General features: G+C 49.5%; 1 protein-coding gene across 3 annotated transcripts; it reads left to right on the top strand.

The window, feature by feature from the left end:
* Positions 1-75: 75 nt before the first annotated feature.
* On the top strand, positions 76-14028 carry rp1l1a (rp1 like 1a). Of its 3 annotated transcripts, none has more exons than XM_084004156.1 (8): positions 76-170; positions 3243-3498; positions 3674-4066; positions 4147-4411; positions 4594-9335; positions 9437-10342; positions 10425-11444; positions 12090-14028. In XM_084004156.1, the coding sequence occupies exons 2-8, from the start codon at positions 3262-3264 to the stop codon at positions 12528-12530; spliced, it is 8004 nt and encodes a 2667-aa protein (XP_083860282.1). In that variant the 5' UTR covers positions 76-170; positions 3243-3261; the 3' UTR covers positions 12531-14028. The 3 variants fall into 3 exon arrangements, with proteins under 3 accessions (XP_083860282.1, XP_083860280.1, XP_083860281.1); XM_084004154.1 differs by having other exon boundaries at positions 4507-9335; XM_084004155.1 differs by lacking the exon at positions 76-170 and adding an exon at positions 1719-1794 and having other exon boundaries at positions 4507-9335.
* The last annotated feature ends 514 nt before the right edge of the window (positions 14029-14542 follow it).

Genomic DNA, 14542 nt, shown 5'->3' with positions numbered 1-14542 from the left:
CGTGTATTTCCGGTCAGTAAACAGCTGACTTGACGTCTCAACGTGCGGCTCCTCAATTCGCGACCGAAGTGAACGCCGCGCTACGCAGAGCTCGACCTGACTCCAACATCTTATTGATTATCTATTTATTGATTTTCTCTCGTCACTGCCGTCGGAATGTGTTCCCAAAGGTAAGCCTGGTTATCCTCCAACTGTTGCTGTGCGCCTTTAAACTCCTTTAGGGAACGCATTAATGTGTGGCGTCATTTTATAAGTCCGTGTGTGTGTGTGTGTGTGTGTGTGTGTGTGTCACTTTAATGGTAGAGACATTAAAATTAAGATAATCAAATCAGGAGGCAAACATATATTTTAATATATTTTTATGATTTATGGTCATCTTATTTGTGATTCTTTTTATTTATTTATTTATTTTTCACTAAAAAAAGATGTCACATCTGTGAGGCATAAAAAAACATATTTGTTTCTAAACTAAAAAGTAATTCCAGTATGTTTTAATGCCATTTTAATGTTTTTATTGATGGACAATATTGTGAATCGCAATTATTTTAGCTCTCAACAGCAGTTAAGATCTTCTTGATTCATCCACAATGAATACTCATTAAGAGCAGCCGCCTGATGCTTCACTTCGATGCCTCGCTCCTGTCAACAGGACCCACTCATCCCTCACTTCCTGTCTACCCAGAATTCTCTGAGGCCCACCTTCTCTCCCTCTGTCTTCCATTAAAGCAGCCAAGCAGAAACAGATGGATGAAATAAGGGTTTATATCCTTTAAATGGAAACAACTGAGAAGCATGTGTATGCAAGACATACGAAATATGAGAGAATTAGACGTTTATTGTTCATTCTTAATGTCAATGAATAAAATGGAGTTCATTACTGTTCAAGTACTGCATGCAAAGCTGCTCTAATGAATATTTCCTCATTAGCAAAGTACTTGTATGTGAAGGAGGGTCACGTGGGCTCTGCTCAGTTTCACTGAGAGCTTTAGCATCTTTTTCCGCTTATCGTTTCTGGTTTTACTCGGATGTTTCCGTTCTTTTTGGCGACATTTCCAGAATCTAAATGTCCCGGTCGTGATGAGGAACCGCACTGATTTCCCTCCACTCCTCCAACAATAATAATAAGTAGATTGCCTGGACTTCTAAAGAGGAGGCACCCTGCTGTCGGACAGATTGCCTGTAATTACAATCCTCTCCGACTCCAGCTGTGAGTGTGAGGAAGACATAGAAAGAGACAGAAGCAACGCATGCTTCAAACCTAGTACCTGTGACAGCAGAGTACCAGTGAGGCCACCAGACTCAGCAGCACAAACTGAAAACACAATCCCTCAAATTATTATTATTTAAAATTCAACAGAAAACGAACAAAACAAGCAAGACGACCACATTCTATTCACACGTCTGTGAACACATGAGTTTGAATAAAAGACCACCAATTTAATTAGCAGCCCCTCTTCCTTAGGTCAGGTGTCGGCCATGTTTGAGGACATCACTTGTCTTTGCCTCATCATAGCATCCCCCCCCCCAACACACACACACACACACACACACACACACACACACACACACACACACACACACACACACACACACAGGCTCTTAAGCAGGCTTTTCGTTCTATCCTTAGCCTCCCCCCTCCCCTCCTCTCCTCCCTCCCTCACCCTCTGAAGCTAGAGAAAGACACCTGTACACACACAGTCAAACACCGTGCTAACTCCTAGTCGGACTAGAACCTGCATGGACAGATTCCCCTGCAGCTCGTTCTCAGCTCTTTGGACCATGTTTCCTGAATATGTGAGTAAAAGTAGCGGCAGAAGTTGTGTTTAGGCTCTTATTGTGGAAAACTGGTTCTTTAATTGACCTTAAAGTCATAAAGACGGGTCTGTAGTTGACATACCATGATGACGTTTTTGTGGAAAAGTAATCTATGTTGATTCATCCTGTTTTATAGTTGATATATGGTGATAAACAAGGTTCTAGATATTTAAAAAGATAGGCTGCTAATACTGTAACTGAATGTGATTATCCTGTAAATGTTTGTTTTACGGTTTTAAGGCGGATGTAGGTCTACTTTCAGTCTCCTTCACCGCCGTGTTCACGATCTTTTGAAAGTATTTGATCAGGTTTCACCCTGGGAACCAATGATTTGCCCCACAGGTCATTTAAAAAAGCTGCGGTGATATGAGTGGAATGAAGTTGTCGGGCTGAGGAGGGATTAAGAAGCAGAGCGTCACGTTGAGCGTCTGCAGCTAAAAGCGGTGACTTGGCCTGCAGTTTGGCCTCGTGGCACTTTAAAGCCGCGCTAAGCCGGCTGATGGCGTTCATCTTTTTTCACCGGCTGGAGAAAGTCAGTTAAATGTGAATAAAACAAAGTGAAGCTGTATGTAGTCTGTCTTTAACGTGCACTGTACACGGGCGTGCACGTCGCTGCATTTCATGTCTCATGATGTGACTTTTTCTGTTGGAATCTGATGCCAGTCCATTTGTCTTTGGTATACTATATTTTAGTGTAGGCCTACTTGAGTATATTTGCAGACTAATCAAAAGTATATCCATCCATCCATCCATTTTCTACCGCTTATCCTGTATTGAGGGTCACGGGGGGGCTGGAGCCGATCCCAGCTGTCATTGGGTGAAGGCAGGGTACACCCTGGACAGGACACCAGTCTCAAAAGTATATTTCAGTAATTAACTTGAAGTTTTTGGACCAATTCATTTTGTAATAAGTGTGTTTTAGTTGATTAATTAAAGTTTGCTTTTTGTCTTATGAGCACATTGTCTTGCTAATATATAAGCATTCTACCAAACATATATTCTTGTTTTTGTACAATTATTTTGATTATTATGAAAAAAACACTTAAAAGTATGATGCTAGCATACTTTCATTATATTTCCAGATATATCTTTGTTAGTATTTTTGCAATATACTATTGAAAATGTGTTTAAAATACACTGAAGTCTATTTAGTTTCAGAGAATCAGGTGATTTGTTGGTTCTTAAATGCAGTTTGTTTCCCTGCCAGCTGACTGCTTTGATTTGGATGACTTTGTCCTAAAACGCTTCCCCCGCCTGCAGCCAAACGACATATGTAACAGCCTGATATGCCAGGTAGTCCTGTTAATGGATGTCCTGAATCACCCTGATTAGGAGTGGAGATCTTGTGAGCGTGATTAGAAAGCGTGTCAACAGCACAACTAAAGTCTAAAATCTTTCTAAAACAACGTTCTGTGTGTGTCCCTCAGGTGTGTGTGAGATCCCAGCATGCACTCGGCGGTCCAGGCAGAGATGTGGGACCCCCTTCCCCCGTCTAAATATGCCTCGCCCCTCCCCCCGCGGCCCCCCTCCAACCTCCGCCCCGTCCATGTGACCACCGCCACCCCGGCCAAGCGCATCACCTTCTACAAAAGCGGTGACAGCCAGTTCGGGGGCGTCAGGATGGCCATCCACAAGCGCAGCTTCAAATGCTTCGACGCCCTGCTGGACGACCTTTCCCAAAAGGTTAGTGCGACGGGTGTCCGGGCTGCCACGTAGAGGTTTATCTCAAAGCTGCACCTCTACTGCACTTTAATCTTTCCCACCTGGCAGCAGCTTTACTTCTTTAAATGTTGGCTGCGACATGAAATCACCTGGAGACAGTCAATAGACAGATATTGTGTTGTATTTACACACACAGGTGCCGCTGCCGTTCGGCGTGCGGACTGTGACCACGCCCCGCGGCACCCACGCCATCAAACAGCTGGAGCAGCTCCAGGACGGCGGCTGCTACCTCTGCTCTGACCGGCGCCAGGCGAAGCCGGTCAACATGGAGCTGGCCAGCAAACGCCCGAGCATCTGGTACCATCAGAGCCGGAGGCCCCAGCGGCCCGAGACCTCGTCCGGCACGCCGCCCGGCCACTTCTCTTACAGGCAGCGACGCATCCTGCTGGTGAAGAACAGCGAGCCGGGCATGAGGAGGAGCGTGGTGCTGAGCAGGAGGTCGGCCAGGAGCCTGCGGACCTTTCTCGATGAGGTGTCCGAGGTGATGCAGTTCCACGTCCGCAAGCTCTACACCGCAGAGGGACGCAGGGTAAGACGGGTGGACTGAGAGTGCAGTTTGGATTGCAGATGACACTTTTGACGACTGACTCTGTGCGATTTGGTCTCCAGATTGACAGCGTGCAGAGCCTCATGACTTGTCCTGGTGTGTTGGTGTGTGTCGGCCGTGAAGCCTTCAGCCCCATGCTGGTAAACTTCATCAGGAAGAGCTCAGAGGAGAAACTGCCTGGTCTGGGCAGCAGGTCCCCTGGTCTTGGCCCCAGGACTCCTGGAAACGGAGCCCGATCTCCTGCTACTCAAGGAGTGAGGTCGCCACCTCATGGAGTGCAATCCAGAGCCAGCGAGTACAGTGAAGTGCATGAAAGCAAGAAAAATGGTAAGTTGAACCTCAATTACAACAGAATTAAATGAGTAAGAAAAGTGAAATGTATGTTGCATTTACAATCCATTTATTTTTGTCCTTCTATTCAGTTAACTTTGGTCTGGAAACCAAAAAAAGCATCATCCACCCTCGTTCAGACTCCTCAAACCGCTCCACCCGTTTCTCCTTGTCTTCAGAGAAGTCGTACGCCAACGGGGTCAGCTCCTACTCCCAGGCCAGACCGGCTATCCTGAACGACGACATTGAAAAGCGCGTCCTGGTCAATAAAGACGGCAGCCTCTCAGTAGAGATGAGGGTGCGTTTTCGCCTCCACAATGATGAGACCCTCCAGTGGTCCACCCAAGTTAAGAAAGCCCCATCTCTTTCTGATGAATGTTGCCCCTTGAGTCAGGCCCACCCCCATTACCTGCAGCAGGGCCAATCAGAGAGCTGCTCTGACCCTGATTCCACGTCCTTCTACCCCGAGGGGGTGGATTATTCCAACCAACCCCTGCAGCGCGTGGTGTTGGAGGGGAACCACTGCCCCTGCTGCTACCAGAGACCGGGACAGCAGTACGACTTGTGGGAAAACCCAGCGCACAGCCACAAAAAGGCTCCTGTCCCTCCCCAGCACTCATCCAGCCACACCATCATGAGACACACTCACTCCTCCAGCTCTTCCTCGTCGTGTAACTCCAGGAGGGTGGTGCGCTGTCGAGCGCGGGTCACCAACTGCGGAGGAGGTTTGGAGAAGAGCCGGCTGGTCCAGCGGGAGATGTATGTGACGGAGCAGCGCAGGTTAGAGGTGGAGCAGGACGATGACAACCATTTGGAGGTGTGCAGGGTGAGCCGAAGCCGCAGCCGCAGTGAAGTAGTTGCCATTGACAACAACCTACGACCACTAAGCAGGAAGTCAGTAGAGGATGAGCAAGTAATGGAGGAAGAGGGGGGGCGTCCGCTGTCTGCCATCAGCAGCTCCTCACATATCCTCCAATCACTGAGAGAGGACCAGGATGATGAGCTGGCACCCAGCGCCTCGCCATGCTGTCACAGCAACAAACCATCTCCATCCCCAAACTCCCAGACTCCCCTGAATGACACAACGAGCAACGTCCACGCTGCGGAAAGCGACAATGACGAGGAAGAGGCAGGAAGCAGAGCCGTGTCTGCCGCCCCTTCCTGTCGCTGCGGAGCAGCCGCCCCGCATCCAACAGCTGAAGCAGAGGTGATGGAGCGAGCGCCCAGCTCCAAGTCCAAAATGAGCAGAGCCTCTTGCAGGTCCAGCAGAGCCGAGATCCCAAACTCAGAGGAAGAGGGGGCTGCAGATGATGAGGATGAAGAGATAAAGCGGGCTATCAGTTGCTTTTCAGGTCACACAGGAATTTCTCTGCATTCAAAGGCATCCAGTGCGTGTCCTCACTGCGGCGGCTGCCAGCGTGGGGCCAACTCTGATTCCAGTAGCAGAGCTTCGCAGAGGTCCCAGCGTTCCCACCGAGGCTCTCCGAAGCCGGCCACACCTCTCTCCGTCCAAGAACATCCGAGCAATGGCAGCGATGATGATGGCTCAGAAGGTTCGGCCGTGTCAACACAATCCAACAAGACCAACCTCACCAACGATGGGCGCTGCTCTGTGATATCCAACGTCCTGGAGTGCAGAGCACCTAGTGCCATGTCCAGAACGTCCGATGCTGAGGCAGCAGGAAAGGAGGAAGAAAGGGCCGCCTCCTGCACAAGTCACAGGTCCAATAGATCACACAAGTCCGGCTGTGGTCCAGCAGAAAAAGAGGAGGAAGAGGAGAGGAGCCCCAGTGCTGTGTCGGCTCGGTCCAACATTTCTGCCAAGTCCAGCAAGTCTCACAAGTCCAAATGCAGCGAAACAGCTGAGGCTCCTGATGAAAAGACAAGAGAGGAGGAAGAGGAGAGGAGCCCCAGTGCCGTGTCGGCTCGGTCCAACATTTCTGCCAAGTCCAGCAAGTCTCACAAGTCCAAATGCAGCGAAACAGCTGAGGCTCCTGATGAAAAGACAAGAGAGGAGGAAGAGGAAGAAAACACTGTGGAGAGATCACGGAGCTCCCTATCAGCCAAATCTGGAGCCTCGGGAAAGACCAGTGCTTCAGTCAAAATAAGGACTAAACTTGCCTCTCCAACTGACAATCCAGCCGTGGAGGAGGATGACACAAACGGAAGAACTCCCAGTGCCCTTTCTGTGAAGTCTGGCAAGTCAGAAAGACCTGACAGCGTCCTGTCTGCTAAATCTGCAAAATCCGCAAAATCTGCTAAATCAGCTAAATCACACGTGTCAGCAAAGTCCGGCACGTGTCACAGCTCCACTTGCAGTCGTCATGTGAGGGCCGAATCTCCAGTTGCAAAGGAAGCTGAGGAACCTGAAGCAACTGGACACGAAGAAGGAACTGAGGCGGAGGAGCGAGCAGCAAGTGTCATGTCAGCCAAATCACATCTTTCTGCCAAGTCTGATAAATCCCATAAGTCCAGCAAAGCTCCAGAAAGGTCCCTTTCTCCCAGGACAGGGATGGGAGAAGATGAAGAGGAGAGGGCAGCGAGTCACTTGTCTGTCAGATCAGTCAAATCTAACATGTCTGTTAAGTCCTCAAAGTCATGCAAGTCGAACCACGATGACAATGAAATCGCAGCAAACGGGATGGAAGAAGATGAACAGCTGAGTGTAAAGTCTGCTAAATCAGGCTCCTCTGCAAAGTCTCGCCACACAAACTGCGACACAAGTTCAAGAGTGGCTTCTCCAGCCAAAGACGCAGCAGAGACAGAGGACAGAACCCCCAGCGCCATGTCGGGGAAATCACACACCTCGGCAAAGTCCTCCAAGTCCCAGAAATCGAACCGAACCACGGCATCTCCAAATCCAGATGAAGCCGATATTCCTCCTATTGAGGCAAATGCAGAAGATGAGCAAAATGAAAATCAAGAGCGGCTGTCTGTAAAGTCCAGATCTTCAGCGAGGTCCCGTACTTCTACCAAGTCTGGCAAGAATCTCAAACCCGTGTCAAGTCCAGATGTTGTCACCGTTAAAGCTTCAGAGGGGGCTGATGAGGAAGGAAATGAGACGACAGAGAGAGCACAAAGTGCTGCATCTGCTAAATCAGGGAAATCTAATGTTTCATCCGCCGTATCGCTGAAGTCCAATCACAACGGAACAGCTGATATTGCTGTTATTGGCACAGCTGATGATGTGGAAGACAACGCTCCAAGAAGTAGATCTCGTGGCCAAATGGTGTCACCCCGGAGCCCACGGAGCCCCTCGCCCAAAGCTGCATCCCACAGCAGTCCGGTGCAACAGCTGTTGCCAGGTGTTGGTGACACAAGAGAGCCCAGTGTGTTGTCAGTTCGCTCCACAGCTTCTGCAAAATCTGGCAAATCTAAATGTCGCTGCGGAGCAGCTTCGGCAAAGAAAGAAAATGACGGCGAGACAAAGGAACATAATCAGGAGGTGGAGAAGGAGGAGGTTTCATCCTCGACCAAATTGCAGAGGGGAGAATCAGGAGGCACCGAGCAACCGCTGAGTCGAAACTCATCAGTCTCTCTCGGCTTGCCAGAAGACCAAGACACAGCCGACTCAGACAGTGGAAAGTCCAGTGTTTCTTTTCACACAGGCACTGAGAGAAAGGGCAGAGTGATGACAGCAACTCCCCATGTCCCCAAAAGCCCAGATCAGTCCGCTGCGAAGGAAGAAATAGAGGGAACGCGATCCATTGCGTCTCAAAAGTCCCGCGGTAAAAGCCCTCACAGTCGTCCAGCAGTTGATATCCCTACTATCGAAACATCAGGAGTGAGTGAGGATAAAGGTGAGGACCAAAGGGCAGCCACTGCATTTTCAACCAAGAGCAGCAGGTCTCACAAGTCTTCCTGTAGCTGCAGTCGACCAAAAGAGCAACACACGAGTGCCAGCCCAAGCAAAGCAGGAAATGACCTTGAAAGTGTGAAGTCTGCTTCGGCAAAGAGCCATATGGACGCCCCCGGCAGCAGGACATCATCTGCAGCGTCAAAAGCATGTGTTAAAGTCCGTCGAAGCAAATCCCCTGCCAGTGCCAGCACTAAAAATGCAGCTGGAGATGAAGGAGATGAAAATCCGGTCATCAGTAGACCAGCTAGTGAGGCCAAAGGGAAAGAAGAAATCACAGACAGGAAGACGGTTATTGTGAGCTCCAAGAGTCCCTGTTGTCTCAGGCCTGAGTCGGCTGCTTCAGCTCAGTCTGGGTCAAAAATAAAAGCCTTGAAGGAGAGGAAAGGAGAGGATTTAAAGGATCACACGGACAAATCCAGTGGCAAAGGGTCCAGTTCTCGGAAGAAGGAGCCCTGTCCTCATACATGCAGTGAAAGCCCTCTGTCTCACTCTCTGTCCGCTGCTGACATGCTGAAGGAAGCCCTGGCTGCTGCATGGCCATGCAGCCAACAATCGAAGTCCAGCAAAACCAGCAAAGAGGCCAGGAGCAAAAGGAGGAGCAGGAACCAGGCGGATCAGGAGGAGCTGGAGCTGTCACCGGCCTGTCTGCCCAACGCTTCCCCCAACGAGGTCGTCAGCGACTGGCTGAGGAGCATTCCCGCTAACAGCAGCATGCTGGAGCTCGGTGACGAGGGGCATGAGGAGGAGCAGGAGACGGTCCTGGAAGAGAAGCCTGGAGAGGAGGTAGCAAAGGAGGAGGAGGAGGAGGGGGAGGGTGCTGAGAAAGTGGACGATGAGGAGAAAGTGGAGGCTGACGAGGAAAAAGAGAAAGAGGAGGAAGCTGAATGCGATGCAGCAGAGGGGGAGCAGAGTGCAGCTCCAGGGGATCCAGCCGGGGTTTCTTCTCGGCCCAACACTCTGCTGTCGAGCGGCGACTCTCTGCCGAGGAGCTTGGGTTCTTCAGCTGCCGTGATGAAGGTTCTCCTGAGCTCCTCTCTGGGCCGATGTCAGAGCATGCCTGAGGTAAGACACTGTATATATATACACATTTAAACGACCATCAATTATCATTTTTTATTTTACATAGAATGGATTGTATGAATGTTCTCTGCCGTCCTCTGTAGGTGTCTCCCGTTTATGGCCGTAGACTGAGCACATCAGCCAAGGGGCTCCTGGACTGTTTGGCCCAGCTCCAGCTCATTGAGCCTGCAATGAGCCCCGGCTTTGTCCGACAGAAGGACCAGGGCTATGAGGACATCATGGCCATCCTTCAGTCCCTCTGGCTCACTGAACCCAGGAACGTCGAGGCCAAGGAGGTCAAGGACGCGGAGCAGGTGACGCCACCAAGGTCCTCCTCCGGTGTCGGCATGAGCAGTGGCTCTGGGGGGTCAGGGAAGGAGCCTGGAAATCAAGGTGGAGATGAAACGACGCAAAACAAAACACAAGAGGATGAGGGAGCGGAGAAGGTTGTGGGAGAGGAGGAGGAAGCAAACACAGAAGAGGGACAGAAGGAAATTGAGGTTGACGTGGCAGAGGAGCCGGCGGAGAGTGAAGACACAGTCCCTCCGAGTCTTGACAGCCCCAAAGCCATCGAGAATCTCTCGTCATCAGACAAGAGCTCTGCTAACGACAGCTCCAAGTCGCCCACCGACAACGAACAAGAGGACTCCAGCTCGGCCACGCCCCCGACCGTCCTGCGGGCGCCCCTGTCAAAACGACTATCCCAAGACCCCGATCCGGTGTGGGTGCTGCACCTTCTGAAGAAGCTGGAGAAGCAGTTCATGAACCACTACATCAACGCCATGGCCGAGTTCAAAGTGCGCTGGGACCTGGACGACAGCCTCATCCTGGACACCATGATCGGCGAGCTGAAGGACGAGGTGAGCCGCCGCATCCAGAGCAGCATAGACCGTGAGGTGAGGAAGATTAAGAGTCGCGCCGGCAGAGTGGGGAGGTCACCCCGGCCGCCGCAAAGGGGGAACCTCTCCAGGGAGTCCACCATGACGGAGAAGAGGCGGCGGATACTGAAGGTAATTGCAACGAATCCTCTTGACATCAAACAAGACGCTCCTGATTGACAGGCCGAAAGATAATGTTTCATTCATTTTTCAGGTCATGAAGAACCAGTCGGTGAAAACGGCTGAGTCCCTGAGCGACGGGGAGATGACGGGTGAGTTCAGCGACCAGCGCAGCGAGGATGAATACTGCCCCTGTGACGCTTGTGTCCGCAAGAAAATGGCGGCCCGGCCTTTCAAAACGAACCCGCTGGCAGCCGAAGCACCGGTGATGATGGAGTTTGACCTCCTGAAGATACTGCAGCTGAAGAAAAGCCCGTCGCCTGTCGCTGCGCCACCACCTGTAGAGGGGGAGGACGACAGCGAGGTCACAAAAGAGGAGGGCAGGAGTCTGGAGGTAGTGCAGGAGGAAGAGGAGGAGGAGGAAACTAAAGAGGATATCAAAGCTCATGTTGTTTTAGAGGAAACGATCCCAGAGGAAGACGAGGAAATGGTGAAAGAAGAAGATGAGGGTGTTGCAGGAGAAGAGGAGGAGGTAGATGCTGAAAAGGAGGAAAGTAGTGCAGGCGATGAGGAGCAGGAAGAGGGAGAAACAGGTGGGGAGGAAGCCGGGGAGGAGGAGACCTCTGAAAACGAAGAGGAGGCTGAATGTCAGTGCCAGTCTGCTGGAAATGATGAGGGAGGGGAGGAAACAGCAGGAGGAGAAGATGCTGAGGAAACTAGTGAAAACGCAGGGGAGGAGGAGGAGACAGGAGATGATGGGGAAACAGGAACAGGGGAAGAGGGGAGCGACAGAGAGACGGTAAAAGAGGCAGAGATGGGGGGAAACGGCGAGGGTGAGGAGGAGGAGGAGGAGGAGTGTAAGGTGTCTGAATTAAAGGAAGAAGAAGAAACAACAGGCAGGGAAAGCGGAGGAGAAGAGGATGACAATGCTGCAGAAAATGCAGAATCCACGCCGGTGGAGGAGTTCGTGGGGGGAAACGTCAGCGCCTCGGCGGAGGATGAAGATGGCGGGGACGATGGCGCCGGAGAGGAGGAGTCACATGAAGGCAACAAGGGAGGAGAGAGTGAAGAACAGGGAGAGGAGGCGTCAGAGGAGGAAAGTGCCCCATCAAAGGTAGGATGAATCAAATCACCCAAACTGTCTGTTTTAAACATCCATCATCGGTTTACAGAATTTCTAATAATAAATAATCAGGGTGTTTAATAGCTGTATGGTCTGCGAACATGTGCTTTATGTTCTTTTAATCTTTTTAAAACAGTTGGTTGGATCGATTAAGTGTCATTCTCGTTATGAACACCACTTTGAGCACCACTATATTTAAACACCTGAACATGACCGCTGGGTAAAAGTCTACCTGCTCCATAAGAGAGGAATCTGACCTACTGCAGCCTAACTACTAATTCTAAGCCTGTGGGAAAAGATAATCTGGCTATCCAATTAGACGGACGGGACAAATCTGTTTTGTTCGGCAGCAGCACAGCACTTCCACTGCTGTTAGTGTCAGTTGCTGACCAACTATTACCGACCGGGCTCAGGTCTCAGAGGCCCAACGTCTCAGAGGCCACCTGGCCTTCACCTGCAAAATGTCACTCAAAGAGACACGACCACGAAGAGATACAAAATGACCACGAAGAGATACAAAATGACCACAAAGAAACATAAAACGACTACAGGCTGTAATAACTGACACTTTGCTGCCCAGTGTAGTGAATTAAAAGAGTTCAGAGATGATTTACTGTTATCTGGTTTGACCCCCAGGGCAACGGGGTGACTGTGACTGAGGGAGAGGAGGCCGACGCCGAAGACTCAGACACCGATGGCAAAGGTCCAAGTGGCACCGATGAATCAGGACGCGAGGAGGCCGGAGCCACAGGAGGCGAGGAAGAGAAAGAGAGCGGAGCAGAGGAAGATGCTGTTGAAGAGTTCAAGCCCGAGGAGGAGGAGGAGGATGGAGAGGGGAACAAAAAGGAGGATGGTCTTCTCCTCCATCAGTTCACCAAGACCTCGGTGGAGAGTCAACCCGGCTCCTTGGAGGACATTGAAACAGAGTCACGCCATCTCCCTGTAAGCGCCATAGAAGTGCCCAAAATTGAGCTGGTATCCACTGGTGGCGGCACGGGCCAGAGGAGGAGCCGCTCGCCAGGCAGGGTCAAATGCCGCAAACCCAAAGAGGCCGACGCTGAACTGAATGACTTTTAAAGCCGAGGGCGGCCGCACGGACACTCAGCCGTGAGCTATAGTTAGAGAAGTGCACGGACAGGTGAGAGCCGGCTGCATGGAACCCCGTGAAAAGGCCGCGTCCGATGGCGTGAGGTCACTTTTGGTTGTACGCTTTATGGTCAAAGACACCCATAAACCTTGCTCTGTCAGTGACGACACAGGTACTAACACAAAAACACTTTAAGCACTTTATCATTCCAGATCCAGTGTAGAATCTTGAAACTTGAAACCACCATATCCTATTTAATTATATGACTTATATTTGTATACTTCTGAAGTTAATCGTATGTACGCAGGGATATGTATGTGTTTTGTAAAGCCGTTAATATACCAAGTACCTCAGAGATATTTTTGTGTTAGTGAGTTCAATTCGTAATCTATCTTTTAGGGCTTGTCTCGTTAACTTTGTACTCTCAGGGTTTGGAAGATCATCTCTGGCTATTACTTAACTACTTGCTTAAATCTGTAGTCTGTAAATATCCATCTAAATGTACTTAAGCTCTGTGATGTAATCTGATTACCTTAAAGGAATAGTTTTGAGAAATGTTGTCTGTACGCTAAATATGAAAGCCATTAGACGGTTAGCTTAGCTTAGCACAAAGACTGGAAGCGGGTGGAAACAGCTAGCCTGGTGCTTGAGCTATACTTTTGGATTACTAATTCCAAAATTGACAGGAAGAAAATGAATTTAAAACTCTTTTTTAATAGCTCTTTTTGTCTTTTAAACATGTTTAAACCTCAGCGATGTTACCTCATTATATTCACGTAGTCCAATCACTATGTACATGAAGTTCTCTCCCAGGATTGCAGTTACAAAACTTTCATTTCTGAGGCGACATCGGATTTTCAGGTTGACGTGAACGATCTGCTTAAGCATACCAGGTGTGTTACGTGCTGTACAGCCAGGTGGGATTTGCATGAGGAGCCGTGTGTGACGACAGGGTGAAGCGTGTTACTGATGCCTTACTGTATCCATGGTTATATGAAGGTAGGTCGACAGGAACAGAGGCGGCGACCGCGACAAAGGGTCCTTCTCCTCCCTCCTTCTCTGTTAGTGGCTCCTCAGCAGAATCAGAGGAAGAAGCTGGAAACTGATCAAAGCTGCTATTTAAAATGCTGGAATATGTACTTTTTATTTTCTCTTGTTTAAGCTGAGAGTGAGGTGGGCTCCAGACTAATTCCCTAAATGTATATTCACAGCGGAGATGTTCTGTATGAAATGAAAGAGGCAAAGGTTATCTGTATTATTGCTTAGTTTGACAAAATCCTCCAGTTTGTGGTACCAAGAGGGTGTGTGTGTGCCTATGCTGCTATTGGTCTGTTTGGCTGTGACATCACCAAGTGAAAGTCATGTACACAAAGCAAATGAATGTACTAATGTTGATATAACTCAAAATAAAGGCACAGGAAGGCCACGCTCATGTTGCGTCTCTTAATCGGAGCGCCGCACGCTTCGGACTTCATGTTTGAAAGTGAAATCACCGTCTGATCCATGATCTGATGTGTGCTTTACTTCCTGTGCTCTTCCCTGACTGCATTTGGCTCCAAAGCTGCTCAACTGCTCTCGATATACACACACACACACACATCACGCTAATCCAGCACCTGTGTGTGTGTGTGTGTGTGTGTGTGCTGAGCCACAGAGGGATTGAGGCTGACTTACATCACGTGGATGGTAGAGCCTGTACCTGCAGAAAACTGACAGGACACAACGTCAATGAGACATCAAAACAGTATTAATTAGAGAATCTTTAACATAATATTAATGCAATTTATTTAACTTTGATTATTATATAATACGCCAGGAGGACAGGTTTTTTGTGCTTGCCAATAATCACAATCTATAACGATATTTGCCTGATTTTATTCCACAAACTATCTTTTAATTATATATTTGAAGCTACTTTCTTCAAAGCACCGTCCCATCTAACAACAACATTTGAAGGTTATTATGCTTAACTCAAGGTGTCATATCTGCCCCTTGGTGTTAT

The sequence above is a fragment of the Eutrigla gurnardus genome (genome assembly GCF_963514095.1).
Source record: "Eutrigla gurnardus genome assembly, chromosome: 24".
Lineage (NCBI taxonomy): Eukaryota > Metazoa > Chordata > Actinopteri > Perciformes > Triglidae > Eutrigla > Eutrigla gurnardus.
The sequence above is the reverse complement of the archived record's forward strand: the minus strand, read 5'-3'. Positions and strand labels throughout refer to the sequence as shown.

Bases quoted from the DNA above. Each gene is read 5' to 3' on its own strand.
- rp1l1a (XM_084004154.1), top strand. From the start codon at position 3,262: ATGCACTCGGCGGTCCAGGCAGAGATGTGGGACCCCCTTCCCCCGTCT. The intron at 3,499-3,673 runs GTTAGTGCGACG...TTACACACACAG, and splicing joins TGGACGACCTTTCCCAAAAG to GTGCCGCTGCCGTTCGGCGT. The intron at 4,412-4,506 runs GTAAGTTGAACC...CCTTCTATTCAG, and splicing joins GCATGAAAGCAAGAAAAATG to TTAACTTTGGTCTGGAAACC.